The 17061-nt window shown below is 45.8% G+C and overlaps 1 protein-coding gene across 1 annotated transcript in view; it reads left to right on the plus strand.

Moving 5' to 3' along the window:
- Window positions 1-17061, plus strand: part of UNC13A (unc-13 homolog A) — a 237707-nt gene that overhangs the window by 120901 nt on the left and 99745 nt on the right. The window contains exons 12-14 of the mRNA XM_085640070.1: window positions 5113-5197; window positions 15590-15633; window positions 16719-16797. Of these exons, the coding sequence (XP_085496196.1) occupies window positions 5113-5197; window positions 15590-15633; window positions 16719-16797 (208 nt within the window). The remainder of the gene's footprint in view (window positions 1-5112; window positions 5198-15589; window positions 15634-16718; window positions 16798-17061) is intronic.

Genomic DNA, 17061 nt, shown 5'->3' on the forward strand with positions numbered 1-17061 from the left:
CAAACACTTCAATGTCAGATTTGATCTTGTGCGATAATTATTGTATCCGATAGGCCACACTTGTAATAAGGGCTAAAGTGTTACTATTTAACTTTTTCCCCAGTTCCCTGGAATCTTCTTGAAAAGGAAGTAGTCTTTTGGAAATTTGACATTTAAAGAAGGAGTTATGTTTTCCAAGTGTGCTGAAGTCTGCTTTGAGTAGTAGTTTCCAACTTAGATTCCTAAGAGCCAGATTCGGTGCAGATTTTCTGTATAAGTTTTGGGCGAGTAAATGAGTTCCGTGTAGATTAATAACATGTAAACGTATCTTATGTGAATATCCTGGAAATCTTTCATGAACCCAGACATTCTGGGCATACAATGAAGATGGCGCGGTTGCATTATCTTCAGGTAAAAATGTGTATCCGAAATAGTATTTAACATGTGTTAGGATTATCAACCTACAGCACATCATGTTATTTGTATCTATCTATCATCTTTGAAGATTCCAAAATCTCCTGACTGTTGTTTTTGTACCAAAAGCTACTGTTCTGCATAATGCTTGCGTAGAATACATACTGTGTTACTGGCGTGCATATTACAATAGGCTCCAACAAATAATAATGAGGCTGGAGCAATAGAATTAAGAGTAATTTGGACTCTATTTTAAATGTGAATCAGACTTCTTAAGATGTTGAACTATGGTAGTGCATAATGGTAATCGATTATGTGTGATTTGACTCAGAGCAGGCACACTTCCACTGCTATGGTTTCTAGTCTGAGCTTTCAGATATATTTTTATAACTATTACAAAGAATTCATTTTAGAAAAGTTACACAGAACTGAAATATTAAATAGATTTGTCTCTAGGTGGACTTAACGTTAGGGAGGGAGTGTAAAACAGATGCAGGAGTTTACAGCTACCATTTACACATAACACAATCCAGAGGAAAGGTACTTTCAGAGGACATAAAGTCAAGAAAGCACTCTGGTCAAAAATCAATACAGTCATATTGACCTCTGCCCATCACCACTATCTCGAATGATAGTTAATTCTGTTAAGAGGAAGGCGCGGTGGGTCAGAAAGAGTCAGTACCTGCACCCTCAAGGGTGTGAGAGTCCTAATGTTGTTGTCAACCACCAAACACCCCAAGTGATTTTTAAAAAAGGTGATTAACGACATGATGAAAACAGGTGATGAAAGATACTAGACACCTTTAAAAAATTAATTTTGTAGACTTGCAGTAGTAATTTCATATAGGAACAATGAGCTTTTTAGTGAAGGGGGACTTTTTGATTAAAAGATTGAACTTGAAATAGGATACTTTTAGGATGATGTCTTTAGAGAGCAAAGAGATTTTCGAAATGTTGACTTTAAGTCCACAGAATCTCAGAGTGAATAGTTTTCACCCAGGTAAATACTATAAATACTGCTCAGTGAGATACTATCACCTAGTAGCCTGCTGCCTTAGCTTGTACCGGATGTTAAAGGGACTGAACCAGAGTTATGGGCCAGAGCCTCAGGCCGGGGCCTAAAACGAGGGTAAGGGCCTTCAAAAACCGTTAGAGCCGAGGCAGAAGGGCTATAAGGGTATTAGAAAATTCCACCCACTGAGGGTAGAATGTTCAAATTGAAAAGGGAGAAGCATGAAGACAAACATCGGAATGTTGGTGCAGAAGACTTATACAAGTTACTATAAGCCTGGAGCTACTCCATTGCCTTCAAAGGAGCTCTCAACATTCCAGTGTTCTAATACGTTGTTGAAAATTCATCAAGGAGAAAATGTTTCCAAATAAACACGAATAGAACATAAAACCACCACAGAGTTAACGTTTCCAGATAAATATGACAGTCAAGATATTCTGCATGCAACAATATTCCATAGAGGATTAACAAAGGTGACTTCGAAAGTCACTGTAAATGAGATTTCCTTGCTGAGGAAAAAGTAAGGAAACAGCTTAAGGTAATTAACGTGCATGAGGCCTCGCGGCCAGCTGGAAGCTGTCCAAGAGTTCTTAAAGAGATAAGTGCAGTTTTGGCCAGACTATTGTAATTAATTTTGTAAAATCTATTAAATCTGGTACATTTACTCATGATTTATGTTAAGCGAGTACAGTGCCAATAGAGCAGAAGTTTGCAATGTAAGCAATCCACTGCAGCTGGGCCAGAACTCTTACAGGATGTAGGAACAATGCTTGGGGTTCTTGCCAAGTGAAATATTGGAGATATCTTGACTAATTAGGGGTAAGTAGTAGGGTTGGGTGTCCTCCACAACATGGTGTTTCAGTTGAACTGAGAATTAGTCTCTTCCTACTCAATTCTCAGTGCACTAATGAAGTGTTAGTTCCAGCGAACATGAGGAAAAATCCTGTAATTGGCTGTTCTTCCATTTGTAATCACTATTCTATGCTGTGTTTTGTTGGTTAAAAGATTTAATTACTTCTGTCAATGAGAATCAATTGACGAAAACGTTATTTTGATGTATGTATGGGTTCTCATGTGATACTTTTTAAGGGTTAATGATTTAGGGGTTAGTAAGTCGGGGGTTAGTGATGTGGGGGTGAGGTCGGTGACCCGGAGTTGTGAGATGGTGTTAATGTGAGAATGATTTGGGGTCAGGGTAGTGGGATAGGGTAATTGGGTAAGGAGTTAGGGTAGCTTTGAATCATGGGTGAAGCATCACAGTAGGTGGCATGGAGTTGCTTGAGTGTGGTAGCAGAAGTAGGGATTAGGGATCCTATGGCGAGGTTCAAGAAGCGTGTTGGGGTTATGAGAGTGGGTAACAAGGATAAGAGGTATGTTTGACAATAGCTAAGGGATGTGGTTTGGGATGGACAGATGTGCAGGGTTTCTGTCTGACATTACAGAAAACAGTCGCACACTGCTTTTTGAGCATTACAAAGATGAGTTGGAAGTACAAACAAATGAATGAGCAGCGATCCAGGGGAAGTTAGACTAAATCCAACAAAGCATCCTCGAATATATAAATATATATCCAACAATGCATCCTCAAGCGCATATTTATGCGCAAAGGCAGCACTCAGCAGTTGACTGCCAATCAATAGTTCATTTCCAAAATCCCCAACAAGGAATAGGACCACACTCTTAAAGAAGATATTAACGGGATTTAATGAAAAACACAATTACATTCTCCTCGGTCCCAACGCTGTTGGTCATAACATTTCAGAACAGAGGGGAATTTAACTGCGTGTTTCACTAGAGCTCATCTTTTGCCTCCTTACGAGGGCAGTCTTGTTCCTTATTGAGAATTTTAGAACTGACATGTTTTTATTACGTTTTTGGTTATTAGTTCATTTTTATAGCACTTGCATTCAGTTTTCGGGTGTCATACTTTTTGTTTACAGATATAAAATATATAACTCCTGAAGTAGATGCCCACAACCAGCTAGCAAAATTATAATTCTTAGAAAGGAGTTTAATTGTATTTTAAATAAGGATATACTCTGAGAAAGGCTGACAGTAGGCGAAATTGGATTCTTCAGTTTTGAAGCACAGAAACAAGGGTGTTAATCCAGAGGTAGGAGCCAGATTGCACTTACGTGATTGATCTGGTTAAGAATTGATATATAATGCATGAAGAAAAGCAGTGATTCAAACAAACAAGAAATATCTCCCCATTGTTGTAGATCTCTCAACACCAGACATAAGCAAGTGCACAGTGTATTAGACACCTTGAAAGACTTAGAAATCTCACTGCACAGTCTTCCACCATCCCTGCCCCCTCTCTGCATTTTAACACAGTTGTGCTACAGGAACAAGACATGTGCGCCATGAGTCCCCAGCTCTGAGCACCTTTAATAATTCACCAGCTCAAGCCTCTGAATTATTGACGAGTGCCACGCTTTACTCAGTGTTTCCCTTCCGGCGGCCTCGGACACAGGGAGGTGGGAAGGAAAGCCGGCGGTATCGCTGGGTGGGTTAGTGCCCCGACAAGACTTCTGGAAGGTGGCTCCAATGAAATATGCATGAGCGGAGTCTGTATAAACTCCCGAAACATGAGTGTCCTCCTGACCACTGTCCCTAGAGATGGACAGCGGAAGTAGTTTTGTTAACATGGTCCTAATAACTGTGGTATTTTTAAGAGAGCGGATTGGCTTGATTCTGAAGTTTCCCTCAGCCAGGCTGTCGAAGTATACTTTCTCTATCAAGGAAGCAAAAGGGCCAATTTGTTTAAATCCCTAATGAAGAAAAAATAATAGTTCTGAGTCTGATAGACATGATACTTCCAAAAGCTGTTGTGGCAGACTCATGTGGACTCAGAGCTCATTGGAAGAGGATCTTATTAAAAGCGCCATTTTGGAAGCACCCATTTTCACAGAGGTTTTGGTTCCAACCTGCCAATAGTCAGAGACACTTGTTTCTTTCTCGGGTAGGAAATGGCAGCTCATGATCACTCAGTCTACTGTAGAAATGGAAGATAATGTTTCTATTGACTGGTACAACGAATAAATACAAGCTTACGTGAGTAGTAGGATGACACCCTAGGATAAGGCATCTGCTTGCCGAAATCTGTAACCTAAAGAACATTTACAAATGCCGGCAGTACATTGCAGCCAAACTTCAATACAATTGTGACCAATAGTTTGTCAATGATCACACCCATTGCTTTTGCCAGTAGATAACTTATATTATAGGGTATGCTATGCCACTTTTAAATATTTCAATTAGAAACCACTTCAAACTGAGCTTGTGACTGTACCCTTAGCATTTTGTCCTATGTAAAAATGGTTAAAAACCTCCGGTGGGCAACATGGCAAATAACATTTAATTACTTGTGCCAAGCAGGGTTGCCTGAGCCTTGTAGAAATTATGTTGTATTTCTCTGTTTAAGGAGTAAACCGCCCGCACAATATCTTCTAATCCAGGTTAGAACATGACGCCTGCCCATCTGCCTGCCGGGGCCACAGTGGGAAGCTCTGTGATGACCTAGAAAGAATTGTGTTAGATCTCAGTACTGTATGTGGGGCGCCTCAGTTGTTCTAACCAGTTATAACGATGGCATGTGCAAGTGTTCATGGGACATCGACGTATCAAACTGTTCTGGTTGAACGTTGTCTATATGTTTACTGGTTGCACTCAAGGGAGGCTAATTAACCTGTTTATGTGCGCAGCTACAGGGAAGAAGAAGATGGCATGTCGCGAGCTAAGGCCAACTGGCTGCGGGCGTTCAACAAGGTCCGAATGCAGCTTCAAGAGGTAAGTGCTGTTCTTTGTGATTCTCCTGGCCCAGGACAGTTCAAGCCCCTATAAGTCATTGAATGAAGTGATATGCATCGGACGTCGGCGTGTCGGGAATAGGGGTGTGTCTAGTCCAAGAGATGGATGAGCAAGTGTCCCATTGGAACACATCAGCTACAAAATACTTTCTGAATGCAACATCACAGTCAATATGGCCTTATTTATTTGCTGAAGCAAAGCATGATCTTTGCAAAAAAGAAGAATAGGTATCATGCTCTCTTGTTCCGTCAAGTAAGACCGAGAAGCACATTTAACTAGGCAGGGACTTCACAGCGCTGAAGAGCCAATGGGATGGATTAGCACATGTCAATGGAGCCGGCATTCCATTAGCACAGAGAACCTCTACAGTATGATTTAGACTGGCAAGTGGATATGTTGTTAGAGAAAACATGATTTGTTTTTAGAGGTGTAGTGGTGGGGTCGAACACAGGCACAATGGTAGGTCCATGGTGGTGATACTGTGTTAAAGGGGTGCAAATTGGAATACGCAGTTTAAAGAATAAAGGGTTCGGAACTAGCGAGAGGGTGGTAACTTCCGCAGTGCCTATGATAGTGGGAACAGATTTTAGGGATTCCCAGGCAGGGAAAGCCTGAGATACTAGAGCTAGAAGTGACACTGGCTGTACTGTTTGTAGTAGGTGGTTCTGGAGGTGAATGACCTTGAGTGGGCACCAGGTGGTATGGGCAATGAAGTCTTGCATATGATGCCTGATTTCCTCTGCCCACCTTCTTGGCTTCTCTTCATGCTTCCAAGGAAACCTGGATGTGTTTGGGCCTATGTGCCAATGCCACTGCCAAAACAATGTAATAGAAAAGAGCATGACATTTCCTCTCATCACTCCCTAAAGTCGCCGTGCATTGTTAAATTATGCAATGCTTTTCATGCAGTGCTCATGAACTCCCAATACGTTGCAACTCCATATCACTGCATAGAACTGCCTAACAAAAACAGATGCAAGGATGTGAAGAGCTCTCTTTAGCACTTAGCACAGGTCCCTGCTCGTAAAACACCATAATGTTTTTTTTTTTTTATTTCATTTGTTTTTGGCATCCATCATTCATGCTGTTGAGTTTTATTTCCTCCTGCTTATCATTTGGCTGCATTATGGTTTGCTCCCATCGCTTTAATTTGTCACCCAATGGCTTTTCTTTTCAGTTGCTCACAGTTCTCGTTTTGCATTTCCGTGACCACCTTTTCCTGCCTGCGACGGGTGGCAACAATGTGGCCAGGTATGTGGGTGTGCAGAGAATCATTACCAGGGGGTGGGAGGCATAAGAGTGGATCAGCAAAACCCTTTGGAGACGTAAGAATACAGATCAGACTGGGAGCCAATCGTGCTACCTCCAAGTAATCAAAGTTTGCCAGATCCATTATATATCAAATGGAGATGTTGCAGTACAAATCCTAAACTCCATCTAAATGCATTTGTTAAGCTATTAATTTGAAAGACAGGAGATGCTCTGTGTTTCATATTGCCCACAATTTGGGTTTGTCCCTCAAAAATGTATGTTGGAATTTGCTAACGAAAACATTGCTTTCAAGTAAATTATCCCTAACCCTGCTTCAATATGGCAGTCACCTTGGAATGGATTCTGTTTACATTTACCGCCATAGAAACTAAACTGGAACACCTGCAAACCATGTATTTCACTGGAACAAACACTCAGGTAACATTCCACTTTACACATGTTGTTCAAAATCAAGTCCGTCTAATTGAGATTACCAAGGATGCACATCATCACATTTTAAAGTATTTTCCTATCTGATTGGCAATAGTTGAGACCTTTATGACCAGGATATTTATCAGGAACATCATGGAGAGATCCCTTTCTTTCCCACTGCACAACTTGGCATAATATATATTTATCATGACTAAAAGTGTCAAAGTTATAAACTCAGACTAAAATTTGTTAGATGAATGCCCACAAAAAAGGATCAGTCTGTTTGATAGGCATATTCAATTTAAATTAATCTGAAAATGCATACATCTAAACTCACCCACATATGGAGAAGGCTCACCTGCCTTGAAATCACCCTTTCGAAAAGCCAGTTGCTCCCGCTAGACTTCATTGGTATCACCAGCCCTGTAACCGTCTTCATCCCAAAAATGATGTCACCTCCATTTTCCTCAACAAGATCACTTGCCACAAACCAAAGAATTAAACCTTACATGGAAACTCAAAAGGTTGTTAGTTAACTAAGATATGCAATAAACAATGTCTATTCGTGTGTAAAATAATTACACATTTGATAACATCTTAAAGGTCTTTTCACCAATCAATCAATCAATCAATCAAAGACATTTCTAGAGCGCGCTACATACCCGTAGGGTCTCAAGGCGCTGGGGGGGGGGGTGCCGCTACTGCTCGAACAGCCAGGTCTTCAGCTTCTTCCTGAAGGAGAGGTGGTCTTGGGTCAGGCGCAGGTCGGTCGGGAGGGAGTTCCAGGTCTTGGCGGCCAGGTAGGAGAAGGACCTTCCTCCTGTAGTCGCTCTTCGGATGCGGGGGACGGCGGCGAGGGCGTGGCTGGCAGATCGGAGGTGGCGTTTGGGAGCGTAGAAGTTGACTCGGCTGTTGAGGTAGCTCGGGCCTTGGTCGTGTAGGGCTTTGTGTGCGTGGGTGAGGAGGCGGAAGGTGACTCTCTTGCTGACGGGGAGCCAGTGGAGGTCTCTCAGATGTCCGGAGATGTGGCTGGTTCGTGGGATGTCGAGGATGAGTCTGGCTGAGGCGTTTTGGATCCGCTGGAGTCTCTTCTGGAGCTTGGCGGTGGTGCCGGCGTAGAGGGCGTTGCCGTAGTCCAGTCGGCTGGTGACGAGGGCCTGGGTGACGGTCTTCCTGGTCTCTGTGGGGATCCACCAGAAGATCTTCCGTAGCATGCGTAGGATGTTGAAGCATGACGAGGAGACGGCGTTGACTTGCCTGGTCATGGAGAGGGAGGAGTCCAGGATGAAGCCCAGGTTGCGTGCATGGTCTGTCGGTTTGGGTGCGGTGCCCAGGGCGGGAGGCCACCAGGAGTCGTCCCAGGCGGAGGGTGAGGAGCCCAGGATGAGGACCTCCGTCTTGTCTGAGTTCAGCTTCAGGCGGCTGGTCGTCATCCACTCGGCTACCTCTTTCATCCCTTCTTGTAGGTTGGCTTTGGCGGCGGCGGGGTCGTTGGTCAGGGAGAGGATCAGCTGGGTGTCGTCGGCGTAGGAGATTATGCTGAGGTTGTGTTTGCGTACGATGGCCGCGAGGGGGCTCATGTAGACGTTGAAGAGGGTGGGGCTCAGAGAAGATCCTTGGGGGACGCCGCAGATGACTTCGGAGGCCTCTGACTTGTATGGTGGTAGGCGGACTCTCTGTGTTCTACCGCCGAGGAAGGAGATGATCCATTCTAGCGCCTTGTCCTGGATTCCGACGTTGCTGAGGCGCCGTACTAGGGTGCGGTGGCAGACCGTGTCGAAAGCCGCGGAGAGGTCTAGGAGGATGAGGGCCGCTGTTTCTCCATTGTCCATCAGGGCTCGGATGTCATCGGTGGCGGCGATGAGGGCGGTCTCGGTGCTGTGATTGGCTCGGAAGCCGGACTGAGAGGGGTCGAGGGATCCGTTTGTCTCGAGGAAGGCGGCCATCTGCTTGTTGACGGTCTTCTCGATGACTTTGGCTGGAAACGGGAGAAGCGAGATGGGGCGGTAATTCTTGAGGTCGGTGGGGTCCGCTGTTGGTTTCTTGAGTAGGGCGCTGAGTTCGGCGTGCTTCCAGCTCTCCGTGAAGGTGGCGGTGTTGAAGGATATGTTGATGATGTCTCGCAGGTGGGGTGCGATGACAGCGTCGGCCTTGTTGAAGACGTGGTGAGGGCAGGGGTCAGTCGGTGATCCGGAGTGGATGGAGTTCATCGTGCGGATGGTGTCTTCGGTACTGATCGGGGTCCAGGCGTGGAGGGTGGTGGTGGGGGGTGGTTGTTCGGTCATGCTGTGCGTTGGTTGGTTGTCGAAGCTGCTGTGTATGTCTGTGATCTTGTTGTGGAAGTATGAGGCGAGGGAGTTGCAGAGGTCTTGCGATGGGGTGATGTCGTTGTTTCCTGCGCTGGGGTTGGAAAGCTCTTTCACGATGTTGAAGAGTTCCTTGCAGTTGTGTGCGTTGTTGTCCAACCGGTCCTTGAATGCTGTTTTCTTGGCGGCGCGGATCAGCTGGTGGTGCTTCCGGGTAGCAAGCTTGAAGGAGGTCCTGTTGTCCGGTGTCGGTTCCCTTTTCCAGACTCTCTCGAGGGCTCGGCAGTTCTTCTTGGAGCTCTTGAGTTCGTCGGTGAACCATGGGGCCTTCTTGCTGCCGGGTCTGCTGGGCGCGGTCCTCAGTGGGGCGAGTTCGTCCGCGCAGTTGCTGATCCACTTCGTGAGGTTGTCGGCGGCCTGGCTGGGGTTCGCTGAGCTGGCAGGGGGGTGCTGGCTCAGGGAGGTGGCGAGCTGGTCTGCTGTGATCTTGTTCCAGCTTCTGCGGGCGGCCTGTTGTTGGTGATGGTGGGTCGGCGTTCTCTTGAAGGTGAAGTGGACGCAGCTGTGGTCCGTCCAGTGAAGCTCTGTGGCGTGGCTGAAGTCGATGTCTGTGCTGGATGAGAAGACGGCGTCGAGAGTGTGTCCGGCAAGGTGGGTGGGGGTGGACACCAGTTGCTTGAGTCCCAGGTTGGCGAGGTTGTCGAGCAGGGTGCTGGTGTTGTGGTCGTTGTTGTTCTCCAGGTGGAAGTTGAGGTCTCCCAGGAGGATGTAGTCAGCGGAGGGGAGGGCAAGCGGGCTGACGAAGTCGGCGATGTCCTCGCTGAATTGGGTGCGTGGACCAGGGGGTCGGTAGATCAGGGTGCCTCTGAGGGTGGTGGTCGGGTTGGTGTGGATCTGGAAGTGCAGGTGTTCGGCGCTGGTCAGGGTGTTGTCCGTGCTGGTCGTGAGACGGATGGTGTTCTTGTGGATGATGGCGATGCCTCCTCCCATCTGGTTGGCGTTTCGGTCCCTCCGGACGATCTTGTAGCCCTCTGGGATGGCGATGGCGATGTCGGGAGCTGAAGAGGCGTTCATCCAGGTCTCCGTGAGGAAGGCAACGTCAGGGGCTGTGGCGTCGAGGAGGTTCCAGAGTTCGATGGCGTGTCTGTGGACGGAGCGGGTGTTGAGCAGGATGCACTTGAGGTGGGTACTGCTGGTGTTCGGCTTGGTGGGTGCGGGGCAGGATCGGATGCATGAGAACTTGCAGGCGTGGCAGCTGAAAGGTCCGTTGGTACGTCCAGGAGTGGCTTGATGGCATTCTGGGTGTCGGCCGGTGTTGAGAGCGCTGAGGGTGGCGGCTGAGTACGTCAGGCGTGTAGGTCGGGGTCTTCGAGGTCCAGGGGTCCTGGCACTGGGCGCGGTCCAGGCGCGGACGGGCGTAGACGGGCTTGCCTTTGGCGCGCCTTCGGCGCACAATCGGCGCGCCCGCTGCGCGTGACCGCTGCGCGTTCGCACGGTCGCCATATAAGGCGAAGTGCGCGGGTGGGCGGGGCAGCTGGGAGGCGGGAGCGGGGAGGGAACAGAAAGAAAAAAGGGGCGTGGTCAGCGGTGGTGGCGGGAAGCGGGGAGCGGGGAGGGAGGACGGCGCGGTGGGCGGGCAGGCAGGCAGGAGGGCGCGAAGGGCTGAAAAAGACACGAACAAAATGCAGGCACAAATGTCAGGAGAAAAGAAAAACAGTTGACACGGGGAGAAGAGCAGTTTAAGCAAGCACAAATTTTTGACAAAACAAGCGAGAACAGACGCTATGAAAAAAAATAGTTAACACGGGGAGAAGAGCGGTTAAGCAAGCACAAATTTTCGACAAAGCAGGCGAAAACAGACGCCAGCGGCGACAGCCGGTAGCGAGGCCGAGGGCAGGCAAGGGGGCACACACAGCAGTTGGTGGCCGTGCGGCGCGGGGGTGTCCCACAAGTGGGTCACACTCACCTGCGTCGCACGGTCGCCATATAAGGCCAAGTGCGCGGGTGGGCGGGGCAGCTGGGAGGCGGGAGCGGGGAGGGAACAGAAAGAAAAAAGGGGCGTGGTCAGCGGTGGTGGCGGGAAGCGGGGAGCGGGGAGGGAGGACGGCGCGGTGGGCGGGCAGGCAGGCAGGAGGGCGCGAAGGGCTGAAAAAGACACGAACAAAATGCAGGCACAAATGTCAGGAGAAAAGAAAAACAGTTGACACGGGGAGAAGAGCAGTTTAAGCAAGCACAAATTTTTGACAAAACAAGCGAGAACAGACGCTATGAAAAAAAATAGTTAACACGGGGAGAAGAGCGGTTAAGCAAGCACAAATTTTCGACAAAGCAGGCGAAAACAGACGCCAGCGGCGACAGCCGGTAGCGAGGCCGAGGGCAGGCAAGGGGGCACACACAGCAGTTGGTGGCCGTGCGGCGCGGGGGTGTCCCACAAGGAGGTCCTGTTGTCCGGTGTCCATATCAATATTCATATGAAACATTTTTGTGTTGTATGTTGACCAAATGTATAGGTTCCATGAGTGTTGAACCTGAAGGGATCTGTTAAAGTGTGGCACAAGGCTGCCACGCGCCTATAGAGAAAGAAGCATGTCATGGATATAATTCCAAAATAGCAAATGACCATTTATTGCTGGGATGTGCTCAATTATTGATAAATACATAATCCTGACAATTAAAGAACTGGAAGTCTGCCGCCATGCCTACGTGATATAGGCAGGAGCTCAGTTATCGGAAAATAAACCATTCTGCTGATGATAGAATTCCAAGATTGCCATTGTACCTACATGTTTTTAAATGGGCTCAGTTATAGAAAAAGAACGAAGGCAGTCACTCGATTAATTCACAGATGGCCACTGTCTGCACATCATTCTGGAATGGGTCATGTTATGGAAAAAGAAACACTACTCCCAAAAAAGAATTCTGCGATTGCCACCATGCTTCCGTGGGGCAACGAGAGATGCTGAAAGAGTTGAAACACAACTGTCAAATACATGATCCCAACATGGTCTCAGTGCTATGTGTGGCTAGAATGGTTTCAGCATAATCCAGGCTCGCACTTTATAGAACTTCTTGGCCAATCGTGTAAAAAGTATTTAAACGATGAAAGTGCTTAGAAATAAATCATAACTGGAGTGGTCAGATAGCCTAGCAAAGCTATGGCACCTATGCCTTCCTTGTTGTTTTGTTGACATTTGTTTAGAAAAGGCCGAACAATGTGATATATTTAATGAACATGTGCTACTTACAATCCATTCCAGAGACCCGTAATCTATATTAATCAATGGAAGCAGATTTAAGTGTATCATATAAAGAAACCTGGAACTGAACTTTCAACTTGTTCTGTCTCAAAGTCTAGTTATATAACTAAACCTGCAGCCCTTCTCAGTGTGGACTTTACTAATCGAGGTTGATGGCTTCCTGTTCAAGAAGCCAGCAGAGTAATGGAATCCATGCAGAACGCAGCTATGTTCAACATGGCAATTGTGGAGTCAAGTTAGAGGACCCCCAAAACAGTCCAAGTGCGTTTTTAATTTGCTTGGTCCCGGAGCGTAGTGTTTTGTAACTTTTTTTAGCGTAGTCCTGTTGCAAGGCATTGGGGCTCCCAGCAAGATTAAGAAGTAGGGTGAATATGTTAGGAAAAGCAAAGCTTCAAAGCAATCTTAGAATCTCCTGTGTGCTCATTGTCCCAAGTATAAATTGATAAAATGATCTAGCACTAAATCTCAGGGATCCCAGTGTCACTGTCCTAGGACCATCTACATACTTAGTCATGTAATATCTGTCTGCTGACCGTTGGGGTCTTGGGCATCCACCTGCCTCTTCTGGAATACACCACTGCAAAGAGAATATTTACCACACCCGCAAACACATGCACACGATTGACATCCTGCACACCTCCAAATCCATGTAGACATCCACAATTATCATGCCATTGCCAATCAGCCAGCATTGCTAACCTCCTACAATGCAAGATGTTTTCAAGGTACAATATGCGAGTGAGACCAAACCTGCATTGCACATCAGGCTACACCTACCTTTTAGTCTTGTGCATGTATGCAGGAGTGCAACAGCATCATTGAAGCATCCTCATTTTAGTTTTGGGATTGAACTTTTTTAAAGACACAACTACATTTAATAGGGATTTAAATATTTGAAATTGCTCAGCTTAAAATAAAAAAAGATAAAAACACATTGAAGTTAGTTTGTGGACTAGGGTTTATGGCGTGCTAATGGGAACTCTGCATTCTAAATAACTATCACCATGACGACATCGGCTAATTCAGTTCTTAGATGTTTGAAATGACTAAACTCTGAAAGAATGCAGCTGAATTGTGGGATGGGATTATGGCTATGGCAGCTGTGTATTCTGTATCAATGTAATCAGGTGCACATTCACCCACAAGTAAGCTAACACCTGAATATTAATTGGTGTCAGACTGGGAAAATTGGCTATATTGTGATATAGGTTAATGAGTGATTGAATTTGGGGACTTCTTCTGTAATCACAGAGACTCCCGTCTGCTTGGAAACACCGACATGTGTTGCAGAACATTGCATGGTTTCTCCAGTATCCACGACACATAGCTAACGACCCTGCACCATAAAACCTTTTCTGCATATGAAATCTGAACTTGAAGCATCTGTGTGCCTTACACCTTAGAAAATGGCCTGAACAATGTATAGCACATTTCTAGTCACAAGGATCAATACTGGTCTTACTCGAATTGCAAATTTCTACCAGAAGCTGTTACTTGGGAGGAAGTGACCTTTGGATTTTATTTCATGTCTGTACCCATGTTGTCAATTGAACAAAATGTATTGTCACGTGAAACGTTCAAATCTATTGAAGAGCATTTATCACAACATTAAGAGTCTCTCTTTCAGGTCATGGCCTTGTAGAACGTTACAATGCCCAAGTGTCCAAATCATACAGTTCACTCTTGCACGCTTAGAGCCATCCAATCTCACCCTCTCCATGGAAGAGTACACTGCACATTAAATCCCAAAGACCTGGGTCTTCTCGGAGGTCTGAGCGGATATGCTGGTGGGCTTCCTACAACTTTGAAGGAACGGAAGGCCTCAGCCCAAGGATAGGGGGCTTCTTTTAGTGATTTTATTAACAGTAGTATTACACTTTGTGGTTGCAGGTGGCGGTCACCAGCATTATTAAGTCACAGAAAAGACAGAAAATAGAGAACAAAGGAGGAAGAGAAAGACCGGAAAAAAGTAACAAAGAGAGAAAGAAAGGCAGAAAAAGTACTGCAAGAGTGAAATAAAGAGAGAGGTGTGGAGTGGTGGAAGAAAGAGGCATGAGGTGGAATCAAGACTAGGCAGCCTCAGTATTCATGAGCTATCGAGACAGGAAGTGTAGGGTGGTGGAAGAAAGAGGCATGAGGTGGAATCAAGATCAGGCAGCCTCGGTATTCATGAGATAAAAAAACAGGAAGTGTAGGGTGGGAGAAAAAGGCATGAGGTGGGATCAAGACCAGGCAGCCTTTATATTCATGAGACAAAGAGACCAGAAGTGTGGAAAGGTGGAGGTAAGAAGCCTGAGATGTAACCAAGACTAGGCAGCCTCGGTATTAGAGCAATTAAGGCAATCAGCAGCACAGGCACCATAATTATCCAGGATATATGTATTAAACCTCCTTTGATGTGACAATTACTTGTGTTTCACTCTTTTATGATTCTCATAATTGCTTCCACTTTGCAGAATGTTTACTCAAATTGAAGTCCGAGTCGATTTGATCACAAAGACCGTGTTGAATTAATGGTCACTCTGGGTAATGGTCACTTCAAAGTAACGTCCCTCTGAAAAGATGTAAATATTTAGTAATACTTGCAATATGCTTCGAAAGGGTTATGTTAAGCAAATCAGCGCTTGTGAAAAGTTTTACCCCACGCCCCTCAATAAAAATGTTAACATGAGGCGCTCAATATCTCGGTGAGCTGTGCAGTGTGAAGCAGTCGCCATGCGAAGATCAGGGTAAAATCAGAATCCAAGTATAGTCTGTGGGCTAGTGTAGGGAGAACACTTGTAGACTAGTTGGTCCTCTATTTTTTTTCTTCTCTCAGTTTCAGTTAGCTGCAGCGCTCTTTGGTCTTTTTGTTACTCAGGACTTCCTTAATCTGCCACATTCCAGGAGATAGCAGTTCTCTGCACCAGTGTCTGGTATCTGAGGTTCACAATTAATTGACAGGCACTTATGACAAAGCTCAACAATTCAAATATAAGTTGTCATTAGGACATATTGTTAGAGGACGTAGGTAAAGAGTTATCCTTAAATCCAGATTCATGTACTAGTGACTAAAAGTGCCAGAATTCCATAGGGAACAGTATGCACATCAATATATACTAACACTAAACTGTCTGTTCTTCCAGGCCCGTGGGGAAGGCGAGTCCAAATCCATGTGGTTTAAAGGCGGGTAAGTACATGTATGCTAAGGACTGTTAAGATGGTACGAGATGAGAAAAAGGTTTGAGGTCAGTGGCACCTGGCACGTCTGTGACCACTGTGCCATGAAGGGATAAGTCACTCTGGGCTTTTGTAAACTCTGCACCTGTGTGTTGTCACACTTTAGTATTTTCAGATCTAAGAATTAAGTCTAAATATCCCAACGGGCAATGTGAAGATAGTTAAAACCTGTTTTGTCCAACTGCAATGCGTGGGGCATGCATGCAAGCAGCTTACAAGTTGCTGACATGTTCTATGGTCCTGTTCAGAAGGTAGGTTACTGTTTTGTCAAATTCACTGTGACTTTACATAGATGTGCAACCAATGTCTCACTTATTTATAGTCGAACTTGAAAGATTGTGTTGCACTGCATTAAATGCATGGCACCTTCTGGGAATATCCTGAGTGGTAGCGTACATTGTGCAGGAACCCTCTAGAGAACAGGCAGTCCAGTTTGTCTGCATGTATGGTCAACGTTTGGCAAAATGAGGGTGCTGCTCCATTAAATAAATTATAGTCCACTGTGCTGCCATTTTCAATGTACTGCAACGCCTCTTAGGAGACGCACAATTGCTGAATTAAATGCACTGCGGTTCAATAGAGAAATATGAATTCTGTCTCGTTAAATGTGTGGAAGTCCTAATGAAAAGGACCATTACTGTCCCATGAAGTCCATTATTCTTTACTTTAAACATGTCAGTGCTTTACTGAGATCACAGGTAGGAAAAATCTGCGAATAATGAAACCACTCAAAATAGGGCAGGGCATTCACCAATGAGACCTGGCAGCCCTATATCAGATAGTCTGCTGGGTGAAAAGTTTCCAAAAGTGCAACAGATGAGACTCCGTCATCCAAAACCTGGTGATTCCACCATCACTAAATGATGCAGGAGCTCTGCTCAACCAAACCCTAAATGACCCGTCTAGGGTGGAGGAACTAATCGGTCAGTCAGTAACATGCTCTGTACTCTGACAGTAACATCTGTGTTAGTTCTTTATTTTTTCTTCATTCTCTCTCGCTCTTTCTTTCTTGTTCCCTCTATGCATCCCTTCCAGGACGGCCGGTGGGCTCATCATCATTGACAGCATGCCTGACATCCGGAAGAGAAAGCCGATCCCTCTCGTGAGCGACCTGGTGAGGACCCTTTCATGCACCTGTGCCCTTGTCTTTAACCTCCTCCTTGGTTCACATGTTAAAAGGGGTGGGGGGGGGGATCTATGTGAATTTTCTATTTGTGTTTCTCAAGTGACAACAAAATTGTGGGTAGGGAGGGGTCGCCAAGGTATATATATAAGCAGTCGGGATGAAGACCAAAATCATCAGGGGATTTGAGCTTTAGACCTAAAGGTCAATTAAAATTTGACCGACCTCTGTCCAATGGATTGTGGTGGCATGGAG

Source organism: Triturus cristatus, chromosome 12 (assembly GCF_964204655.1).
Source record: "Triturus cristatus chromosome 12, aTriCri1.1, whole genome shotgun sequence".
NCBI lineage: Eukaryota > Metazoa > Chordata > Amphibia > Caudata > Salamandridae > Triturus > Triturus cristatus.